This window comes from Mauremys mutica, chromosome 9 (assembly GCF_020497125.1).
Source record: "Mauremys mutica isolate MM-2020 ecotype Southern chromosome 9, ASM2049712v1, whole genome shotgun sequence".
NCBI lineage: Eukaryota > Metazoa > Chordata > Testudines > Geoemydidae > Mauremys > Mauremys mutica.
In genome coordinates, this window is record NC_059080.1 from 97692804 (window position 1) to 97717000 (window position 24197).

General features: G+C 49.4%; 1 protein-coding gene across 14 annotated transcripts in view; it reads right to left on the reverse strand.

Annotated features, from left to right (window-relative positions):
* The window catches only part of VWA5B2 (von Willebrand factor A domain containing 5B2), a 66396-nt gene that overhangs the window by 27789 nt on the left and 14410 nt on the right, over positions 1-24197 (reverse strand). For 11 of the 14 annotated variants that reach the window (XM_045029967.1, XM_045029973.1, XM_045029974.1 and 8 more), the window contains 2 exons: positions 10261-10437; positions 8775-8936 (listed from right to left, as the gene is read on the reverse strand). In XM_045029967.1, coding sequence (XP_044885902.1) covers positions 8775-8936; positions 10261-10399 — 301 coding nt within the window. In that variant the 5' untranslated portion in view covers positions 10400-10437. Of the gene's footprint in view, positions 1-8774; positions 8937-10260; positions 10438-18431; positions 18703-24197 lie in introns of those variants that run through there. The other 3 variants (XM_045029972.1, XM_045029966.1, XM_045029980.1) reach the window with 3 other exon arrangements.

Sequence of the window (24197 nt, forward strand, 5' to 3'; positions counted from 1 at the left end):
AGAGAGCTCGATAAAACTTTCATGGAGTTACTCTGCAATCCTCTCCTGAAGGTTTCTAGGGATGGCAGTCTTATTTCTTCCTCCGTGGTAGGACACTTTCCCACACCAGTCAGCGTTAACTTCAGCAGGCACTGTAGGCACCGACTCCGTGGGTGTTCTGGGGCTGGAGCACCCACGGGGAAAAATTAGTGGGTGCTCTGCACCCACTGGCAGCCAAGCTCTGCATTGAGCTCTTCTAATAGCCCTTGCATGCTTGTATAGTCACAGACAAATAGCCATTTGTGTTGACGTACTCTGTGGCAAGGTGCTCTGGTGCCTAAATAGTGAGATACGCGCCGTCTGTCACTCCACGCCAGTTTGGGAACCCCATTTCTCCAAATCCATCCACTATGTCCTACAAACTGCCAAGAGTCACAGTCCTGTGTAGCAGGAAACAATTCATGGCCCTGTATACTTGCATGACAGCAGCCCCCACGGTGCATTTCCCAATTCCAAAATGATTTACCACTGACCGGTAGTAATCTGGAGTTGTAAGTGTCCAGAATGTGATTGCCACTTGCCTCTCCACACTCAGTGCAGCTCTCATTTTGGTGTCCCTGCGCAGAGGGCTGGGGCGAGGTTGGCACACAGATCCAGGAATATGGCCTTGTGCATCCAAAAATTCTGCAGCTACTGATCCTTGTCCCAACCTGCATTATGATGTGTTCCCACCTGTCAGTGCTCATTTCTCATGCCATAAGTGGCTCTCTATCATCTGCAACTGCTCCGTGAACACCACCTACAAGCTTTAATTGGTTCTCACTATGTCCCACAGCAATCTTTGTCCTCCAAGAAATTGTCACATTCCCCACAGATTCCGTTCTTCTTACAGTTCTGCAAATGCCAGAGGATCATGCCTCCTGTGCTTGCAACGCTCATGACAATAGTGTAGAGAGCTATGTGGGTTTCATGCTTATGTCAGATATGACGGACTGTGAGAAGGGCTCATGGGATTTTTTAAAAAGATGCACAAATTATTGGAGACAGATGACATTATGGGATGAAGACAGTTGCACACTGGGAAGTTGACCCCTTACTCCCGGTGACCCCCCTGCGGCTCTTTTTTGCCCCACCATGCATTGCTAACATTTCCCAAAAGACAATGCACTGGATGGCGGCAAGTTGCACACTGGGATACCTACCAATGGTGCAACCACACTGTGCATCGACAAAAGCATGCCTGGCGAGTACGCCCACGCAAGAGCCTAGTATGCACACGCACAAGCAATATACTAACTGCAACAACTTTATGCCGAACTGGATGTGGAAGGTGAGGGGCAGCCACATGAAGGAATTCAATCAGTGGAGTGGAGTGGTCAGGAAAGGAGGATGGGTGTTAGCTTCAGTGTTCACGGTGGAGTAGAAGGGAGAATCTGGGAGGCCAGAGGAGAGAAGGTTGCAATCATGGCAGGAGATGACAAAGAGCAGGTTTTGATGGGGGAATGGAGAGTCAGGGATGGATTTTTTGAGATCTTATAGAGCAGGAAGTGAAAGGATCTTTTAACATTGAATGGTGGGGAGTGGGAGACAGAGAGAAGGGCACAGAAGATGTTCCCTGAGGAGAAAGATGACTTCATCACTGCAAAAAGAGGGGGATGGTTTTAGGGGAATACATGGAGTTCAGGTTCAAACATACTGAGTTTGAGATAGACTATGTAGGGGATATTTGGGCAACCAGAGATGTAGAACTAAACTTTCAGAATGAAATACTGGAGATGTGACATATCCAGGAGGAAAAACTGCAGATGTGAGATGGGGCAGAGTGGGTGATGTTGGTGCTGCAGAATTAGACTTGGGAGTCACTGGCAGAGATAGTAGCTGAAACTACTGGGATAGATGAGGTCACCCAAGGAAAAAGCAAAGAGGCAGAAGAGATGAGGAATGAGAACAGAGCTCGTATCTTGTCAATACACAGAGGGAGAGAAGAGGAAAAGAAGCCACTAGGGGAGACACTGAAGGAGTGCACAGAGATAGGAGGAGCAGTAGGACTGAACCGAGAAGCAAATGTCCCGCAGGAAGAAGCAGCAGTGATTGACTGTTACAAGCAGCAGAAGACAGAGGAGGAGAAAAGAGAGGAGAGCCTGAAGATTATTAATGAGCTAAATCAGCAGTTTCAATGGAGGAGACAGGACAGAAGCTGGCTTGCACGGCATACAAGAGAATTAGAGCAGACAATATCAAGACAGCTGGAACTGGTGGCACATTCAAGTTGCTCGGAGGCAACGGATAATAGTGAGACAGTCACAAAGAGGTTTCTATAGGCTCATATTCAAAAGCGGAGGGAAAGCCATTAAATATTAATGGGGATGAGGACTATCCCTTTTTCAAAGACAGGCTTGCCCAGGACCGCAGGTTCAGGAGAATCAGCCCTCACTCACTGACAAACCAGCTGGCATTGGGATGCTGGTACTGGAGGGATCAACCCCCAATTACAGACTGTCCAACTATGGGCCAGTGGATTCAGGGAGGAGGAACAGTTTATTTCAGAGAACTCCCATACCCCATCACTCCTCCTACCCGCTGGTAGGACAGCTCTCACCTCAGTACCTGCCCTGACAGGGAGAAGAGTCGGTTTTAATTTGTCCTGGACAAACCTCAAAGGATTTAGTGTTTCGGTTCCCTTGGCAGCATCCGGAAATTCACATGCTGCTTCTCCAAACTTTGTTGGCTGAACTCATGAGTGGGGTTTCTGGCCAGACTCCCAGCATCTCTTGGTTCCAGCTATGTTAGCATTGCTTTGTGAATCACCTTTCCAGGGGAGGTTGGGATCCCCTACCCCAGGTGACAGCCTTGAAAGCTACACATCATAGGTGCCGACTCCTTGGGTGCTCCAACCCTGAAGCACCCACAGAAAAAAATTAGTGAGTGCTTAGCACCCACCGGCAATGGTGATGCTGCAGCCGCAGTCAGGGATCAGCAGTTCCTGAGCAGCCCCGCCTATACCAATCAGCTGATAGACTACATCACCAATCAGCTGTTTGGTGGGCTCCCCTGAACGCAGCCCCACCCTGCCGATCAGCTGTTCTGCAGCCTCTGGACTGGCTGCAGCAGAGGCTGACCCAGTGGGGGGTGGGGACCCTCCTCCAGTAGCATCAGGGAGCTGCTCCAGCCAGGGTTAGGGGTGGGCTGCGGGGCCCTGGCCCCACCCAGACTCCACCCCCTCCCTGCCCCTATTGGGCGCCGGTGGGTGCTCACATCCCTGGCCCTGCCCCCAGTCCCTCCTTGACTCCCCCCCGCCCCTACTGGTCCCCTTCCCAAATCCCCGCCCCAGCCCCACCTCCTCCCCCAAGTGCACTGCCTTCCCCCTCCTCCCTCCCAGGTTTGCCGCGCAAATCAGCTGTTTTGCGGCAGAAGCATTGGGAGGGAGGGGGGAGAAGCAGGACCCAGCGGCGCGTTCACGGGAGGAGGCAGAGGTGGAGCGGGGGCGGAGGCAGGGCCGGCTTTAGGAAGTGCGGGGCCCAATTCGAACAGTTTCGACAGGGCCCCGGCAGGGATGACTATTAAAAAAAAAATGTAAAAAAACACACGGGGCTTGTACTCACCGGGCAGTGCTCCGAGTCTTCGGCGGCGGGTCCTTCACTCGCTCCAGGGCTTCGGCGGCACTGAAGGACCCGCCGCCGAAGACCCAGAGCAAGCAAAGAACCCACCACCAAAGTGTCGCCAAAGACCCGGAGCGCCGCCAGGTGAGTAAAAATTAAAAAGGCGCCTCTAGCCAGGGAAGAGATTCTCACAGGGCGCGGGGCCCTCTTAGGTGCGGGGCCCGATTCGGGGGAATTGGCCTAAAGCTGGTCCTGGGCGGAGGTGAGCTGGAACTGGGGGGCGGGGAGCCACCCACCAATTTTTCCCCATGGGTGCTCCAACCCTGGAGCACCCACGGAGTTGGCGCCTATGGGGCACAGGGCTCCCTTTGCTCTGCAGAAGCTCAGCCCCACTCATCTCAGCAGTGAGATCTTGCTTACCTGGGTCGGATGGCCCCACCTCCTACGTAGATCTCCTGGGCAGGCTCCAGCTCCCAGTCGGCTCCAACTGCAGGCAGCACTAGGTGAGTCCAGGCAGAGGGAGCCTGGCTGGGGGTGGGTAGGGCCCACTGCAGTGGCGGGAGAGGGGAGGCCACCATGGGCACAATTTGGGGGTGATGGGGCATGCAGAATCACTGCCACTGCCTTCCCACATTTCTGCCAGTGCTGAGCTGCTCTGCTCCAGTGGGAAGGGTCTGTTCTCAGGGGTGCCACTGGGTGGGGGGACTGTCCTGGCCCCCCAGGATAGTAAAAACTGGATGTGGAAGGTGAGGGGCAGCCACATGAAGGAATTCAATCAGTGGAGTGGAGTGGTCAGGAAAGGAGGATGGGTGTTAGCTTCAGTGTTCACGGTGGAGTAGAAGGGAGAATCTGGGAGGCCAGAGGAGAGGAGAAGGGCTCATGGGATTTTTTAAAAAGGTGCACAAATTATTGGAGACAGATGACATTATGGGATGAAGACAGTTGCACACTGGGAAGTTGACCCCTTACTCCCGGTGACCCCCCTGCGGCTCTTTTTTGCCCCACCATGCATTGCTAACATTTCCCAAAAGACAATGCACTGGATGGCGGCAAGTTGCAGACTGGGATACCTACCAATGGTGCAACCACACTGTGCATCGACAAAAGCATGCCTGGCGAGTACGCCCACGCAAGAGCCTAGTATGCACACGCACAAGCAATATACTAACTGCAACAACTTTATGCCGAACTGGATGTGGAAGGTGAGGGGCAGCCACATGAAGGAATTCAATCAGTGGAGTGGAGTGGTCAGGAAAGGAGGATGGGTGTTAGCTTCAGTGTTCACGGTGGAGTAGAAGGGAGAATCTGGGAGGCCAGAGGAGAGGAGAAGGTTGCAATCATGGCAGGAGATGACAAAGAGCAGGTTTTGATGGGGGAATGGAGAGTCAGGGATGGATTTTTTGAGATCTTATAGAGCAGGAAGTGAAAGGATCTATTAACATTGAATGGTGGGGAGTGGGAGACAGAGAGAAGGGCACAGAAGATGTTCCCTGAGGAGAAAGATGACTTCATCACTGCAAAAAGAGGGGGATGGTTTTAGGGGAATACATGGAGTTCAGGTTCAAACATACTGAGTTTGAGATAGACTATGTAGGGGATATTTGGGCAACCAGAGATGTAGAACTAAACTTTCAGAATGAAATATTGGAGATGTGACATATCCAGGAGGAAAAACTGCAGATGTGAGATGGGGCAGAGTGGGTGATGTTGGTGCTGCAGAATTAGACTTGGGAGTCACTGGCAGAGATAGTAGCTGAAACTACTGGGATAGATGAGGTCACCCAAGGAAAAAGCAAAGAGGCAGAAGAGATGAGGAATGAGAACAGAGCTCGTATCTTGTCAATACACAGAGGGAGAGAAGAGGAAAAGAAGCCACTAGGGGAGACACTGAAGGAGTGCACAGAGATAGGAGGAGCAGTAGGACTGAACCGAGAAGCAAATGTCCCGCAGGAAGAAGCAGCAGTGATTGACTGTTACAAGCAGCAGAAGACAGAGGAGGAGAAAAGAGAGGAGAGCCTGAAGATTATTAATGAGCTAAATCAGCAGTTTCAATGGAGGAGACAGGACAGAAGCTGGCTTGCATGGCATACAAGAGAATTAGAGCAGACAATATCAAGACAGCTGGAACTGGTGGCACATTCAAGTTGCTCGGAGGCAACGGATAATAGTGAGACAGTCACAAAGAGGTTTCTATAGGCTCATATTCAAAAGCGGAGGGAAAGCCATTAAATATTAATGGGGATGAGGACTATCCCTTTTTCAAAGACAGGCTTGCCCAGGACCGCAGGTTCAGGAGAATCAGCCCTCACTCACTGACAAACCAGCTGGCACTGGGATGCTGGTACTGGAGGGATCAACCCCCAATTACAGACTGTCCAACTATGGGCCAGTGGATTCAGGGAGGAGGAACAGTTTATTTCAGAGAACTCCCATACCCCATCACTCCTCCTACCCGCTGGTAGGACAGCTCTCACCTCAGTACCTGCCCTGACAGGGAGAAGAGTCGGTTTTAATTTGTCCTGGACAAACCTCAAAGGATTTAGTGTTTCAGTTCCCTTGGCAGCATTCGGAAATTCACATGCTGCTTCTCCAAACTTTGTTGGCTGAACTCATGAGTGGGGTTTCTGGCCAGACTCCCAGCATCTCTTGGTTCCAGCTATGTTAGCATTGCTTTGTGAATCACCTTTCCAGGGGAGGTTGGGATCCCCTACCCCAGGTGACAGCCTTGAAAGCTACACATCATAGGTGCCGACTCCTTGGGTGCTCCAACCCTGAAGCACCCACAGAAAAAAATTAGTGAGTGCTTAGCACCCACCGGCAATGGTGATGCTGCAGCCGGAGTCAGGGATCAGCAGTTCCTGAGCAGCCCCGCCTATACCAATCAGCTGATAGACTACATCACCAATCAGCTGTTTGGTGGGCTCCCCTGAACGCAGCCCCACCCTGCCGATCAGCTGTTCTGCAGCCTCTGGACTGGCTGCAGCAGAGGCTGACCCAGTGGGGAGTGGGGACCCTCCTCCAGTAGCCTCAGGGAGCTGCTCCAGCCAGGGTTAGGGGTGGGCTGCGGGGCCCTGGCCCCACCCAGACTCCACCCCCTCCCTGCCCCTATTGGGCGCCGGTGGGTGCTCACATCCCTGGCCCTGCCCCCAGTCCCTCCTTGACTCCCCCCCGCCCCTACTGGTCCCCTTCCCAAATCCCCGCCCCAGCCCCACCTCTTCCCCCAAGTGCACTGCGTTCCCCCTCCTCCCTCCCACGTTTGCCGCGCAAATCAGCTGTTTTGCGGCAGAAGCATTGGGAGGGAGGGGGGAGAAGCAGGACCCAGCGGCGCGTTCACGGGAGGAGGCAGAGGTGGAGCGGGGGCGGAGGCAGGGCCGGCTTTAGGAAGTGCGGGGCCCAATTCGAACAGTTTCGACAGGGCCCCGGCAGGGATGACTATTAAAAAAAATGTAAAAAAAACACACGGGGCTTGTACTCACAGGGCAGTGCTCCGAGTCTTCGGCGGCGGGTCCTTCACTCGCTCCAGGGCTTCGGCGGCACTGAAGGACCCGCCGCCGAAGACCCGGAGCAAGCAAAGAACCCACCACCAAAGTGTCGCCAAAGACCCGGAGCGCCGCCAGGTGAGTAAAAATTAAAAAGGCGCCTCTAGCCAGGGAAGAGATTCTCACAGGGCGCGGGGCCCTCTTAGGTGCGGGGCCCGATTCGGGGGAATTGGCCTAAAGCTGGTCCTGGGCGGAGGTGAGCTGGAACTGGGGGGCGGGGAGCCACCCACCAATTTTTCCCCATGGGTGCTCCAACCCTGGAGCACCCACGGAGTTGGCGCCTATGGGGCACAGGGCTCCCTTTGCTCTGCAGAAGCTCAGCCCCACTCATCTCAGCAGTGAGATCTTGCTTACCTGGGTCGGATGGCCCCACCTCCTACGTAGATCTCCTGGGCAGGCTCCAGCTCCCAGTCGGCTCCAACTGCAGGCAGCACTAGGTGAGTCCAGGCAGAGGGAGCCTGGCTGGGGGTGGGTAGGGCCCACTGCAGTGGCGGGAGAGGGGAGGCCACCATGGGCACAATTTGGGGGTGATGGGGCATGCAGAATCACTGCCACTGCCTTCCCACATTTCTGCCAGTGCTGAGCTGCTCTGCTCCAGTGGGAAGGGTCTGTTCTCAGGGGTGCCACTGGGTGGGGGGACTGTCCTGGCCCCCCAGGATAGTAAAAATCTGGGGGCAAATCTGTCTCTCTCATCCCTCCCTTCTACCCATGCATCCTTTATCCAAAATACTCATTTGGCACTGAAGTTAAATAGGTGTTAACAAAATCAGACAAAACAGAGTTTTTCAAAGTGTGATTTAAAATCCCTTCCCTTCTCCATTGCTCAGTTTTCTGTCTCTTGATTCTTGTGACTCCATGCATCTGAAGAAGTGTTTTTTTACCCACGAAAGCTTATGCCCAAATAAATCTGTTAGTCTTTAAGGTGCCACCGGACTCCTCTCCTTGTTTTTGTGGATACAGACTAACAGGGCTACCCCTGATACTTGACTCTTGTGATGTTCTCATTTCACTAGTTCTCCTGTTATCATAGGCTTTGTCTAGACTAGCATTTGTCCTCCTGTTGTAATTGATTGCCAATTGCCTGTTAAGTGACTCTAAATGATAATCTAGCTGCAAACATTTGCAGAGTATCAGGACATGGGGGTTCAGCCTGGGCAAACCACAAAAGTTTGTGCTACAGAACAAACATTTGTGGAGAGCCTCAGTTATTAACACAATTAGCATTTACAATCCATCAGTTCAAATTATAACAGGAGCACCAACTCTAGTCTAGACAAAGCCAAAGCGTGAGACCCCCCCAGGCTAAACAGGACCTGGATTTTTAATATAAAAGGAGGCAACATAAATGTATCTTACTCCCCAAAACAAACAAACGTATCAACAAAACAAAAACACCCAGGCCCCCAAATCTTCATGCCTCCTTTACACATCAGAAGAAAATCAAACAAAGGCACAGTCTCAGTTATTGCCCTTTTACAGATCACCTTTAAAAATGAAATGATCCTTTACATTCCTAATTCCCCCAAATCAGGGTAACTGCCGACTTTGTGGGGCTGAAAGACTATCTGGGTGTGAGCAACCCTTGGCTTTGACATCATTTTAGCCACCCCCTTGTCCTAATATGGCCAGGTGACGTGTCACCACCCAGCATACCTACCATTGGGGCAGAGCAATGGCTGGCCCAAACTGGGGCTGCAGTCAACGCAGCAGTCCTCTGCTCGGTGTCGATTCTGGATCTGGAAGGTGATGCTTCTGCTTCCTGTCACAGCTTCAAAACCCGCTACCACCTCAGACTCCTCCAGCGGATAGATGAACACACCTATAGGGGGCAGCAGAGAAAGAATTCTGAGGCTGAGACCTCAAAAGCTACCAGATGGAAACCAGCCTGACTCAGAGTAGATTCCACCCTTAAGCTCAATGTTCCCAGCCTGCACTATGTTATTATCACAGATTATCAGGGTTGGAAGGGGCCTCAGGCGGTCATCTAGTCCAATCCCCTGCCCAAAGCAGGACCAATCCCCAGACAGATTTTTATCCCAGTTCCATAAATCGCCCTTTCAAGGATTGAACTCACAACCCTGGGTTTAGCAGGCCAATGCTCAAACCACTGAGCTATCCCTCCTCCCCAGCTCTTCACCACAAATTCTGCTTTAGTGCTGGTGAAAGGTCCTGGAGAACGTCCACCTCCATTTATCCTCAGTGCAGCTACAGCGCAGGCAATTGCAACATCAGCTTCTCCCATGTTCCACATCCTCTAACATGTCTTATCTCTGCCCTGAAGGCAACCCCTCCATGTTGGAGAGAAGAGTTCAGACTCAGTTTGTTTATTCGGTCCATAGCCTCTCTGTTGAGGCTCCCAGGAAGGGGGGCAAATCTGATGGTGGCTTTTGTGATGTGGATTCCTGCCCTCTGGTAACTGGACTGAGACTCACTAACTCACTTCACCTCCTAAACCACTGAACAGCCATCACATGTAAATGACTTTTGCTCACTACTCCCAACATGGACAGAATAGAGCAGTTGACCTAGTGATGCAAGGTTTTGTACCCCGGTTCCAGTCCCCTTGAGCTAGCCAGTCCTCCAACAAGGGATTTTTAATCTCCAGGATGCAGTAAGGCAACTAGGACACTGCTCTAGATCCATATCTACTTAATGCACAAGAGGGTGCTTAGCCATTTAAATGCACAACAGCCTGGCTATGTGTCATCTTGTTGAAAGGTGATTGGATCAGTGCCTCCTGGATGCAAACCAGCCCAGATTCACCTATGAAATGGTCAGGGAGAAGGAAAGCCCAGTGCTTCCACCTCTTCTTACTCATGGGCTGTGCTGGGTTTGGGAAGGATCCTTCTGCCAATCTAGCATTCATGTCCTGGCTCAAGCATGTGTATTCCGCTGCCTCCTACGGGAACAGGCTGGGTTTGCTTCTGCGTATATCAGTTCCCTATACTGACTATCCTAGTGGGTCTCCTCCTTTAGCTCACTAAGGAGAGGCAAGAGTTCAAAAGACCAAGGATGAACAGGCAGAGGAGGGTGAGTGCAGCACTGCTCCACACCAAGATAGGTCAGACCTGCTCCTATATCCCAGCAATCTGCTAGTTAAGTAGGTACAACTTATTCTTTAGCTCTAGATAGATGCATCTTACCTTCTACAGGATCCTCCTCGGAGTTGATGTAAGTGAGGTGAGCAGTGACTCCCAGCGAGTACCCATTGGCACAGGCCTTTACACATGAGCTCTTCAAAGGGAGAGCTGTCCAGGTAGCTAGAGAATACAAGCCTGGCATGGTCTCTAGGCACAGCTACCAGGTCCTGCCAGCTGGGGCTATAGAGAGAAGGTGAAACAACACAAGGAACCATTGACGTTTGGAGGCAAGGCGACGTCAGACTGAATGCTGTCTTTAACTACCAGGAGAGCTTCAGAAGTCTGTAATGAAGTGGGGTTAATAAGTCAACCGCAAGATTAGAATGAATCTTGTGATGAATAAAGCTGGTGATTTTACAGTATTCTTCCTTCCTCTATTCCTCCTCCCTGCCCCCCCTCTGCTCCTTGGATTTCCATGATGCTTTGCTCTCCCCTCCGTCTCCTGGATCTTCTCATCTTTCCTCTCAAACTCTCTCCTCTGCCCCCTTTCTCCGTCACCCTTGACAATTCCACTATCTTCCCAATCACTCCAGTGTACAGCCTCAGGGTACCATTCAACTCCTTTCTCCCCTTCTCTCCTCACATCTCAGTTCTAATCAGGTCTTGTTACTTTGTACTCTGCAACTTCTCTACTGTCCTTTCATCTCCACCCCAACCTTCAGCTAAAACCCTCACCTGGGCCTTGGTCCTCTCTCACCTCAGCTATTCAATCTTCTCCTCTCCAGCGTCCCTGAATCTCATCTTGCTCCCCTCCAATCTATCTAAAGTGCAATACCAAATTCTCCTATCACACGTCTCTGACCATTCCACTCCACCTCTGAGCCCCCTCCCTGACTTCCCCTAGCCTGTTGTATTACATCCTTCTCATCCATCATCCTCACCTCTAGGATCATGTCTCTGCCTTCATTTCTCCTGTTCTCTCCTTTGCTCCTGCTACGGCACTACCCTATTTTCCCTCTCTGTATCCTTCCTCCATGCCCATCTTCATGCCTTCTCCATGCCACTATGCTCTTATACTTGGAACAAGCTCGCCCTGCTGATGCACCAAACCACCTCCTCCTCTGCTTTCAAATCCCTCTTCACAAAAAATTTTCGGGCAAGCCTTCCAATAATGAGCACTGGACAATTCCTGCTGCACCTCAAGCTCACGCCAGCACTCACTAGAGTGGGGTCTCTGAACTCTGCATTGTCTGCGTCTAGACTTTATTGCAAGACTGGGCCTTCTTATGTTTTGTACAGGGCTGAGCATACTGCTGGTTCTCCAAAAACAGCCCTTGGGTAGGGACCTGAGGAAGGTAGCATCATGCTGCCAGGCTGAGCAGCCACTTGGGGAGTGCTCACTGGCCACAATGGCAGCAGAATTAAATGAGCCCACAGGCTAAGCAGGGCAAGGACTGCCTCAGCCCCAGTATTTAATGGAAATTATTAGAAAAATCCCAGTTTCTGTGGCCCTTCGGAATGGATTTGACTGGGAGAAAAAAAGCAACACAAGGACTGATTCTAAGCATGGGTGGGATCAAATAGCCATGTGCTTGCTCTCTGTTTATTTTTCCATGGCAGCAGCTGAGCACTCAGCCTAAATTTTCCAATGAGACCAGTGCTAGCTGCTAAGATCTCCAGAGGGAGCCTATATGGACACTGAAGGCAAAAGAAGATTCATCCCAGACTATGCTCCATGCTCTCTTCTGCTGTCTTTAGGGACCGGACATCAGGAGACACCAAACCACGCTTCAGCCTTAAAGCACATGCCTTATCTGCTGTTCCCATCCCTGTCAGCTACCCACAAAGGTTACCAGGGTAATTGATAAACAAGGGAAGGGAAAAAACACACAGAGTAGCTAGGACAAAACAGAGACTGGAGTCTCTGTTTGTTGGGGGATTAATAATTAACAACCAAGTCAACACTAAATCTGAGACAACATAGCAGGGAAGGAATTGTGGGAGGATGCATCCCTCGCACAGCTGGGATCTCAGCAATGCCCTCAGGCAGAGCACACAGAGTCCACTTCTGGCCACAGCAGCTCCCAGGTAATGCCTACCTTCTAGCTGTGGTCACTTACCCTGAGAAAAGTCCATGGATGATACCAAAACGTCAGGACACCAGCCCATCCCTGAGGCCATCAAACTTTCCCAGCCCATTCCTACTTCCAGTTCCCCATATCGACTCAGAGACTTTTCCAAAACTATTGCTCTGGCCAAAGGATTTTCCTGTATGAGATGTGAAATGTAATGTTATTTCCACAATGTGCCTCAAGGCTCACATGGAGGGACTGCCTGAACCAACAGGCCTCACTGCTTACGTGAAGGGACTGTTTGGCCCCTCTTCCACCAATATCCCTCACCCCTTCACAGGAAGAGATTGCATAGTCCTGGAATAAGAAAAGGATTCTGGCTCAGAGTCCAGCCAGAGCTGAGCTTCTTCGCAGTTGTATGTGAATGGATCTCCAAACTGATCAAATCAATGTATTTCCATAAAACATTTGGATATGCCGTAATGCATCTTCCCTGCAAAGAGATTCCTTGGATCCTTCTTCTCCAGACACATCCAGTATTTCGTCTGTGCCCATCCAGCTTGCTACATACCTCACCTCAACTCCCACTCTTGATTCACCCAGATGCATAATGGATAAAGACATCCCAGCATCACTAACGTGTGCTATAGATTTAGCTGCTCTGAGTGCAATAGGCTAAGAGAAAAGGGCAAGGCCAGATGGAAACAAAGCATCTGGTTTCATCTCACTCCAGTGGCCTTCATCTCAGGAATTGCAGGTTTATGAGACAGACTGTAATTTAAGATTCCATGTACCCACAATTTATGGGTCAAGGATGCATCTGTTTGGAGCTCCTTACGCCACTTGGAAAATGGAGACACTGAAGTGGAGGAGTGATAAACCCAAAACAAGTCTGAGGAGACAGAGCTGTGATCAAGTCAATCACTGTTAAGAGATCAGTGGCTACAAAGGATGGGGACAATGTCCTGGAGCTTTACAGATGAGCATTAGAAAGTACGTACAACCCAGGAAAACATAAATTATCTGAGACTGCCATTACCATCCATCCACCTACACATCCCATAAAATGTAATTACCTGACAACTTAGATTAGTGCACAGATCCTAGGAGACCGGGGAGTGTGAATCTTGGTAGTAATCCAGCCCTGGGTGTGGACCCTGCTGCATTTAGGAGCTGGGAGTGTGATTCCTAACACTAGAGTCCCGGGGTGAAATCCTGGCTCTGTTCAAGTCAATATCAAAAGTCCTATTGACTTGAACAGAGCCAGGATTTCACCCTGATGTACAGGTAAGGTGACCAGATGTCCCGATTTTTATAGGGACAGTCCCAATTTTGGGGTCTTTTTCTTGTATAGGCTCCTATTACCCCCCACCCTCTGTCCCTATTTTTCACACTTGCTGTCTGGTCACCCTACGTACAGGTCCTCCTGGGCTCAGGAGCTGGGAGTTTGAGTCCTGGCACTATTGTGGTGCTGTGATTCCGGGTGTCATTCAAATTGCTCTGAGGATGATCGCAGCAGGTTAGCATTAGCGCTCTGGTGGGGTTCTAGCGCACAGTCGTCCTAATAGGGAACTGCCAGAGGGACACTCCCACCGCTCAAAGAGCCAGCTGGCACTGGGAAGCCAAGCTGATGTACATCTGTTCTGATGATCATGCCCTCACTAGGACCCCTTGAGCATTAGCAAAGGGAAAAGAAGGCATCAAACAAACCCTAGGAAGCTGTGGGGGGCTCAGACACATTTCACCTCAGAGCCACTCCACTTGCTCCCAAGACAGTGTGCTTAACGCGCAGCCAGTGAGCCCGCTATTTGCCAGGCCCCTGATTGGCCAGAGCTCCATTTAGCTGTTTACCAGGGACTTACCACAGAGGCTGTACTGGCTGCAGTCTTTACGTTTATTCTACCAAAGTAAACAAGTCCCATCTGGCCCTCTCATGTTTTATGTAGGTTGCAGGGAGCCAGTTGGTAATGAATAAAAACAGATCCACAGGTCCTCACCCTGTGCCCCTCCTCCTCCTATTCCCCCATTGGGAAGCAAATGGTCTGTGGCAGTGACTGCAAAGACTGTGGGTTCCTACTGCTCTCTCCACAGCATCTCCTGCAAGACAGGTCAGGTCCCCTCACCTGAGCAAGGTGCCAGCCCCTCTCTCTTATTCTGGATTGCCTATCAAACGGTACAGAGGGAAGCATAACTTGCTAGCTCTGTCTCCTACCCCACTCTTGCTTGTCACTTCTACCTAAGGGAGCTGCTGTTAATCTCTATTTCAGCTGGCAGGGGAAAGAGAATCGTAATTTAAAGAGCCAGCATCCCTGCTATGGATCAACTGATTCAGAATCCAGGGGAATAAGCTGTGTGTTGGGAAACAGCCAGGGAAGGTGAGTGGTTGACAGCATCTGTAGTAGATATTGAGAGAAGGGCCAAATCCAGGCCTAGTGTAAGGAAGTGGAAATCCACTGAAGACAATAAGTTAAATCTACTTAAACCAGATCTGAATTTGGCCCAGATTGTCTGTGAGATCAGGCAATGATAATGAAGTATAAGATACTCTAGCTTCTTTCATCCACGGATCTCAGAACTTTCATTTAAACATTGATTAAGACTCACAATATTCCTGAGAGTTTATTCCTACTGTTTTTTTTTTAAATAAATAATAACCTGACATTTCTGTTGCTCCCTTTCACCTTAATGAATCCCAAAGCACTTGCCTGACTGTATTCTAGCTGGAGTGATGGGAATAGTTAAGGATGCTCAAGTGCTTAGAGTCTGAAGGGTCATTTTCAGAAGTTTGTAACTTTGTCAACCTTTTGCATGTTCTACTGAAATTCAGCATGTATATTTCTGTCTAATTTTCCCAAGTTATAATGGTTTTGCATATGCAATTTTTAAAACATATGATAAAGCTAATAATCTGCCATGCTTCATTTGGACTACACACAGGAACATAGGCAATCCCAGTGGAAACTTCCACTGAAAAGGTGATGTCATAACATTACAGTGGACTTTCACATGCATGTGTGAGAAAGTAAAGCAGGAAATCAATGTTAAGGCCATGGTGTGGGGGGGATATTGTCTGTGATGGTGCATGTAGAATGAAGCCAGGGCTTCTATCTCACTGATTGCACATATTATACAGGATAGAGCTTTCTAACACTGTACACAATACAGGGGTTTTGTTCATTGTAAAAAAGTAGGAAATTTCAAACAAAAGGGTTTGATCTTAAGCTGGTGAAAATCAGGGCAGCATGCCAATTTATGTCAGCTGAGGAGTTGTTCCATACTCTTTAATGACATGATCATGATCACTTCCCCACAGACCTAGCCACATTTAATGACCAGGCTGGACATGGAATGAGGCAGGAGTACAGAAGACCCAAACTTAATTTGCTGCTGAAGTTTTATAGCATGTAACAAATTAATTCAGGGTCCATAGGACCATTGCCTAACACATTGTTGGAGTTGGAAGATAAGCAGTGTATGGGCCCAGAGGCCATAAATGGAATGAAGAGGATAAGAATAAATAGTGAACGGCTGCCTCATTCACTGAGCAACAGGCATCTAGCGCACTGTTCCAGAGTAGTAGCTGTGTTAGTCTGTATCCACACAAAGAACAGGAGTACTTGTGGCACCTTAGAGACTAACAAATTTATTTGAGTGAGGCAGGGATCCTGCAGAAAAGCTGTATGTATAATTACTGATGATCATAAGACACACACACAAAGAAGCAAAGCTAGAGTTGTGCAGGTAGCCAGACTTTGAATGCTTCACTTTGCAACCTTAACACACTTTTTTTTTTTAAAGTAGGATACATTGGGGTGCTGTGACAATTTGTATATTGGGGGTGCTGACAGCCACTGAACCAAACTGCAAACCCTGTATATGATGGAAACCACTTCAAGCCAGGAGGTGCGGCAGCACCCCTAGTTCCCACACCTATGGGATATATAGGAAGTCCTAAACTCAGCTGTGATAACACTCCCAACCCTGGGGTGGAATGTAACCACTGTTTAACAGTGGTCCAGTGGCAATGCAGAGTAGTTTAGGGCAAGACATGATCAGAATGTTGTGTCCAACTGCCTCTGCAGGGGCAATTTGGGGAGACAGAATGTAATCATCCATGCTGGAAGTTAGCCAGTCAAACCCCAACTCATGCAAAACCAGCCATGGGACCCTTATTGAACACAAGTGGTTAGGACTTTGGTTTTACTCCTCAGCCAAAAGACAGAACCTCCAGCAGCACCGCACCCACTGCCATTAACTGTCCCTGAAGAAACAACTCCAAATTGTTCCCTCCTATCAACTTTCTGCTACCAGTTTGCTGTCTCCTTTTTATTGGTGTTGTTGCTTACTCGAGATCCAGAAGGTTAAAAGCTATGCTGACCTACAGTTCTGAGCATGTGTGCCAATATTGGGGTGCACGTGGAGAGTGAATTTCCTTCACAGCTCAGAATAGGGGGCCCCCCGGCCTAGCATGGGTGCAATGGATTCTCTTGTCCCTAATGAACTCAGTTTCCACCCAGCCCAATTTCAGATGTTTGCACAACGGCCCAAATCCTCAAAGGTATTTAAGTGCCTAATTTTCATTGGCATCAATGGGAGTCAGGCACCTAAATATCTTTGAGGATTCGGACCAAAGTGCTCACCTTTGTGTTCTTGTCTCTAGGTGTCTCTGTCTAACATACTCTGCACTGTAGGTCTCACAGAACTACCTGAAAATAAAGGAGGACTTGCCTTCCCTAGCAGTGCTGGAAATCAGTCCTCTCTCCTGCTTCCCACCAGGAAATCCCCAAATCACCAGACCAAGGTCATTGATGGCAGGGTCAAACCAACCCTCACATAAACCAAGGACAAGTGTGAATGTGCAGATAGCTGTGGGTGAACACACAAAATTGCCATGTGCCCACACTTACAAGGCACCCACAATTAGTGAGCATATGCATTCTAGCTCACCTTGCTGAGGGCTGAACGAGGGGGAGGAGACAGGCACAGTGAGGTAGCAGGAGGAAGAGAATTTTCCTGGAGACTCTGTGATAAGGACATTAGGCTAAGTAGGGATTATCCTGACCCTTTATGGGCTGCACTGGGACAACAGTCACCAGATCTCAAAGAAGCAGTCCCCACTGCCGACTGGCAAAGAGGGAAGCTGTCACAAAAGGTGAAATAAGAAATGCAGCCCTGAGTCCATTGAGACAGAGCCACCCACAAGTTAATACACATATCGGACAGTAAAAAATGGGGCCTCCTACTGGGAGCCATGGGAGTCCCCGTCTGTTCCCAACCACATTGCTCAGGTGGGCAGGGAAAAGTGTCATGTTAACAAAGTGTCAGACAGAAACCAAGGAAATACCTCAAAGTCTCTTTGGCTCATGATGCCCCTTCATGTCCAAGCCACTGAATCTTAGGGGAATTTGACATCAAGAAGAAACTCACTTGAGCACCTTTTTCATGCGGACTGATCTCAGACAAGCTAAAAGTCTCCGTCCCTGCATGGGCGGTGGGTATAACAGGCCAGGAGAATCCCTGCCTTCCCTGAAGCCACTCATAAAATAGAAATCTGTACAACAATAACCAAATGCCAGGAAACAGAGATAACTTTCTTTTCAGTGTACCATCAAAGCTGCTAATTCTCATGCCATTGATCCCCAAGTCTAGTAACTCTTAGCCAAAAAGCCCCACAAAGACACCCGAGCGCACTCTCCCCACTTCTCAGCAAAGCCTGATGAGCCAAAGCAGTGCAGGGCGGGAGATATCGGGGACTTGTAGAGTATAGACCAGGGAACATTTGCTAATATAGTATGACGTATTATCATAAATAATTAAAACTACACTTGTCAAATACTTAAAGGCAGGTCAGTCTGCGATGCTGCACCCTTGACTGGAGGGTTATTTCATTGTGTTCATTTGCTTTCTTGCTAATTCAGAAAATTTATTACCAGTCTGCAATGAGTCTCCTAGTCAGCCATGAAAAACATAAGCAAGCAGAAGTCACACACACACACACACGTCCCGTTTAGGGGGTCACTGGCCACAATTTACCCCCAGGGTTGCGGGGGAGCCTGAGAAAGCGAAGAGCTCACATCTGTCCCCCCACCACTAGACCTTGTTCAAACCTCCCATTTTCTGCCCTGCAAAGTTGCCTGGCAGGACTGAGTGTTAAGCACTTACCTGGAGGATGACACAGAGTCTGCAGTCCCAACTCGCCCAGTTTCAGATGAATTAAAAACACATAAGAAGGAGGAATGAAATCAGCCCCGTTCTGGATGGTGCCTTGCCTGGGACACTCACCAGAAGCCTGGTCTTTCCTGCCCCTCAGGCTCTTCTTTCTCCTCTCAAGAGGAAAATGATGTGCTCCCTCCCCAGCCTGCTGTCTCTCTCTCTCACACTGCTGCAGACTCCCTCTCTCTCTGGCATTGGCTCCCTCAGTACTGTACTACATCTCTCCCTCCTCGGTGCCAGAAGTAAGGGAGCTGAGCAGCTCCAAGCCCAGCCTAATTAAAGGGCCATACGCATTGGTCTGGCAGCAACTGGGAGGGGATGGAGTCTGCTCTGCATGTGCTGTCTTGTTTCTCAGGGGGATGGTGAACCTTGTCAGAGGTACTTGAGGGACAGGCAGAAAAGCAGTAGGGAGCTACAGACTTACACACACAACAAGCAGATTACAGCAGAGACGAGTCTGATCCTTTTGATCCCCGTCTGCAGGCCCAGGTCAGAGGTATCAGGACAAATGCCTGTTAGGCGGAGGAGGTGAAATCCCAACACATTGCTCATGGTGTGCACAACCCTGTCTCATCTACCTCAGACACCAGAGCACCCAGTCCCACCCAGGACTCATTTACCAACTTTCCCTGCCCATAATCCCAGCATTACACTGCAACCCACTACCCAGATCAAATCCCTCACCTCAACTGACTGAACTCTCTCATTTAATTATACTAGCCCCAAACTTCACAGAGGCAAGAATCCAAACAAGCCCTACTGAAGTATTAACACACAGTCTTGTGTCACAATACCAGAAGTAGGTCTCAGCTCCCACGGAGATCCTCATTATAGCAAAACTGCACCGCAACTAACAATCAGCACTAGGAAAGGATTGCACAGAATGACAACAGACTCCATAGATTGTCCTCAAACTCCAAAAGCTATTTGGAGGTTCGGTTCAACATTTTAAAGCATCTGTTGTGAGCCTCTCCACTTCCTGCTTTCATCAGAGTGAAATGCCAGCCCAGAGGCAAGTAGGAAGCAGGATAGCAGAATCTCTAGGGAGAGCCCAATCTCATAAGAACGTAAGAATGCCAGGGCTGGGTCAGACCAATGGTCCATCTAGCCCAGTGTCCTGTCTTCTGACAGTGGCCAGTGCCACATGCTTCAGAGGGAATGAACAGACCAGGGCAATTTTGAGTGATCCATCACCTGTCATCCAGTCCCAGCTTCTGGCAGTATGAGGTTTAGGGACTCCCAGAGCATGGGGTGGCATCCGTGACCATCTTGGCTAATAGCCATTGATGAACCTATCCTCCATTAATTTGTCTAATTCTTTTTTTAACCTAGTTAAACTTTTGGCCTTCACAACATCCCATGGCAACAAGTTCCACACTGCGCGTTGTGTGAAGAAGTACTTATGTTTGTTTGTTTTAAATCTGCTGCCTATTAATTTCTTTGGGCAACCCCTAGTTCTTGTGCTATGTGAAGGGGTAACTAACACTTCCCTATTCACTTTCTCCACACCGTTCATGACTTTATAGACTTCAGTAATATCACCCGCCCCCTTAATCATCCCAGGAGGTGCAAGTTCACCCAGGAGGGGAAGAAGGACAAATCTTGTGGGAACGGACCAAGTCTGAGATTCCAGCCTAGAAGACAGCAGCCAGGAAGGGCTGGAAATTTCCATTCCAATCAGGATCAGTTAAAACAGGCAAAGTTCTGGATAGTTTTCTGTACTGAACTCCCATTTTATAGGCTTCTCTGTCACTATGTTATAGCCTTGCCTATGCTGTTACCCCCTCTTTGTAGAAGGGGTAGTGGTTATACCCCTTATACATAATAACCACTATCCTTTTTCATAACACCGAATCCACTATTGTAGTCATCATTTATCCAGAGCTGAACAGATATAAACATGTAGATACTGGGAAAGAAATGGAACACATAGATGAATGGCAACATACATGAGCCCCAGGCCCTTTAAATCACCGCCGGAGCTCCAGCAGCCGGGCTCGGGCAGGGATTTAAAGGTCCCGGAGCTCTGGCCTCTGTGGGGAGCCCCGGGTCCTTTAAAGCACCAACCACGCCCTGCTGCCAGAGCTCTGGTGGCACTTTAAAGGGTCCGGGGCTCCCCACAGTGGACGGAGCCCCGGGCCCTTTAAATCACCGCCGGAGCCCGGCTACTGGAGCCCCGGCAGCCAGGTTCCAACAGGGATTTAAAGGGCCCAGGGCTTCCAGCAGCAGATGGAGCCCCAGGCCCTTTAAATTGCCTCCGGAGCCCTGCTGCCGCTACCCCAGCCCTAGCCCGCACCCTGCCACACTGGGGTAGCAGCAGCAGGGCTCCTGTGGTGATTTAAAGGACCCGAAGCTCTGCGGTGGCCGAAGCCCTGGGCCCTTTAAATCGCCCCTGAGCCCCGGGGCTCCCAGCTGCCTCTGCAACTTGTAGCTCTGGGGTGATTTAAAGGCCCTGGGGCTCCCAGACACAGCCCCAGGGCCTTTAAACCTTGAACGTTCCCACCTCTTCCGGCTGAGTCCATGCCCACTCAGGACTCTGGCGTAACAGTAAGTCCTTTAAGTTACTTTCACCCCTGACAAAAGGTGAATCCGGATCCCCTCAGTTCAGCCTAAGTGAGTGGTCCCATGCACTGGCAGAGCTCAGCCTTTCTTTGCCCTCCCTCCTGGGAGGACTAGCGGGGAGAAGGACCTTCCCTTTGATCTGGTACATACATAGTGCTAACTCTTTTCGTCCTGTTGGCTGTGAGCTGAGGAGTCTGCTGACTGTGCCAAAAGAAGCAGATTTGGTCACTTTACATCTCTAATGAAAATGCATTTCTTCTCCCCATGGAACCCAGTAGCACACCCCTACCGCATTAGAGTGGGAAAAAAAATCCTTTAGTACCCACATTAGCAAACCCAATTACCCACTACATACTGCTGGGCCCTCCCTCATCCCCCAAGGCGTATAGAAAACAGAGTGCAGAGACACTCCTCTTTCCCCTGTGCTATAGATTCATAGGACTGGAAGGAACGTCAAGAGGTCGTCTAGTCCAGTGCCCTGCACTTGTGGCAGGACTAAGTATTATCTAGACCATTCCTGACAGGGGTTTGTCTAACCTGCTCTTAAAAATCTCCAATGACGGAGATTCCACAATGTCCAACCTAAACCTCTCTTGCTGCAATTTAAGCCCATTGCTTCTTGTCCTATCCTCAGAGGTTAAGAAGAATAATTTTTCTCCCTCTTCCTTGTAACACCTTTTTATGTACTTGAAATCTATCATCATGTCCCCTCTCAGTTTTCTCTTCTCCAGACTAAACAAACCCAATTTTTTTCAATCTTCCCTCATAAGTTATATTTTCTAGACCTTTAATCATATTTGTTGCTCTTCTCTGGACTTTCTCCAGCTTGTCCACATCTTTTCTGAAATGTGGTGCCCAGAACTGGACACAACACTCCAGTTGAGGCCTAATGAGTGTGGAGTAGAGCAGAAGAATTATTTCTTGTGTCTTACTTACAATACTCCTGCTAATACATCCCAGAATGATGTTTGCTTTTTTTGCAACAGTGTTACACTGTTGACTCATATTTAGCTTATGGTCCACTATGACCCCAGATCCCTTTCCGCAGTACTCTTTCCTAGACAGTCATTTCCCATTTTGTATGTGTGCAACTGATTGTTCCTTCCTAAGTGGAGTACTTTGCATTTGTCCTTATTGAATTTCATCCTATTTACTTCAGACCATTCCTCCACTTTGTCCAGATCATTTTGAATTTTAATCCTATCCTCCAAAGCACTTGCAACCCCTCCCAGCGTGGTACTGTCCGCAAACTTTGTAAGTATACTCTCTCTACCATTATCTAAATAATTGATGAAGATATTGAACAGAATCGCACCAAGAACTGATCCCTGCGGGACCCCACTTCCAGCATGACTGTGAACCACTGAAAACTACTCTCTGGGAATGGTTTACCAACCCGTTTTGCACCCAGCTTATAGTAGCTCCATCTAAGTTGCATTTCCCTAGTTTGTTTATGAGAAGGTCATGCGAGACAGTATCAAAAGCTTTACTAAAGTCAAGATATACCATGTCTACCACTTCTCCACATCCACAAGGCTTGTTACCCTCTCAAAGAAAGCTATCAGGTTGGATTGACGGGATATGTTCTTGACAAATTCATGCTGACTGCTACTTATCACCTTATTATCTTCTAAATGTTTGCAAATTGATTGCTGTAATTATTTGCTCCATTATCTTTCCAGGTACAGAAGTTAATCTGACTGGTCTGTAATTCCCCGGGTTGTCCTTATTTCCCTTTTATAGATGGGCACTAGATTTGCCCTTTTCCAGTCTTCTGGAATCTCTCCCGTCTTCAGGGCCGGCTCTGGCTTTTTTGCCGCCCCAAACAAAAAAAAAAAAGGGGGGGGGGGAGGCCCCGCCGGAGCGGCAAAGCAGGGGGAAAAAAAACACCACAGTGCGGCCAGAGCAGCAAAGCAGGGTGGGGGGAACAAAAAACAGTGCGGCTGGAACGGCAAAGCGGGGGGGGGGTTAACATGCAGCACAGCCGGAGCAGTAAAGCAGGTGGGGGGGGGAACAAAAAACAAAAAAAAGGCACGGCTGGAGCGGCAAAGCAGGTGAAAAAAAAACCTGCAGCGCGGCTGGAGCGGCAAAGCGGGGGTGGGGGACACAGCGCGACTGGAGCGGCAAAGCGGGGGAGGGGAACAAAACAAAAACATGGAGCGGCAAAGCGGGGCAGGGGCGGGAACGGCGCAAGGGGAAAAAACAAAACAAAAAAACCCTACAGGGCAGCCGGAGCCAGGGTGCAGGGGGACTCCCTGTGCTGCAGAGTGTGCGCCTGGTCTAGTGGGGGGGGGGAGAGAGAGAAGGGGGGCAGCCAGGGCTTCAGTGGGGTGCTCACCCTGCGGCCCCGACCACCGCGCTGCCTGCTGGGAGGGCTCTGCGCTGCTCTGGTCAGCGGGGAGGGAAGGATGCTGGCTGCCCTGCCAAGTCTGCTGCCAGAGCAGCAAAAAAGAAAAAAAAAAGAAAAAGGGGCCACGCCACCCTAGGATTGGACGGAGTGCCGCCCCCTAGAATCTGCTGCCCCAAGCATGAGCTTGCTCAGCTGGTGCCTGGAGCCGGCCCTGCCCGTCTTCCATGACTTTGACTTGAAGACATCTAACTTGTCTAAGTAATTTTTTACTTTTTCTTTTCCTATTTAACCTCTGATCCGACCTCATTTTCACTGACATTCATTATGTTAGATGTCCAATCACCACCAACCTTCCTGGTGAAAACTGAAACAAAGTTGTCATTAAGTACCTCCGCCATTTCCACATTTTCTGTTATTATTTCCCCACACACACCATTGAGTAACGGGCCTACCCTGTCCTTTGTCTTCCTCTTGCTTCTAATGTATTTGTAGAATGTTTTCTTGTTACCCTTTATGTCTCTAGCTAGTTTGATCTCATTTTGTGCCTTGGCCTTTCTAATTTTGTCCCTACATACTTGTGTTATTTGTTTATATTCATCTTTTGTAATTTGACTTAGTTTCCACTTTTTGTTTGATTTTTAGATCATTGAAGATCTCCTATATATTTTACAGTATGGTTCTTCCTCACGTCTATAGAACATGTATGCTAAGATCTATAGCAGGGGTTGGCAACCTATGGCACGTGTGCCGAAGACGGCACACGAGCTGATTTTCAGCGGCACTCACGCTGCCCGGGTCCTGGC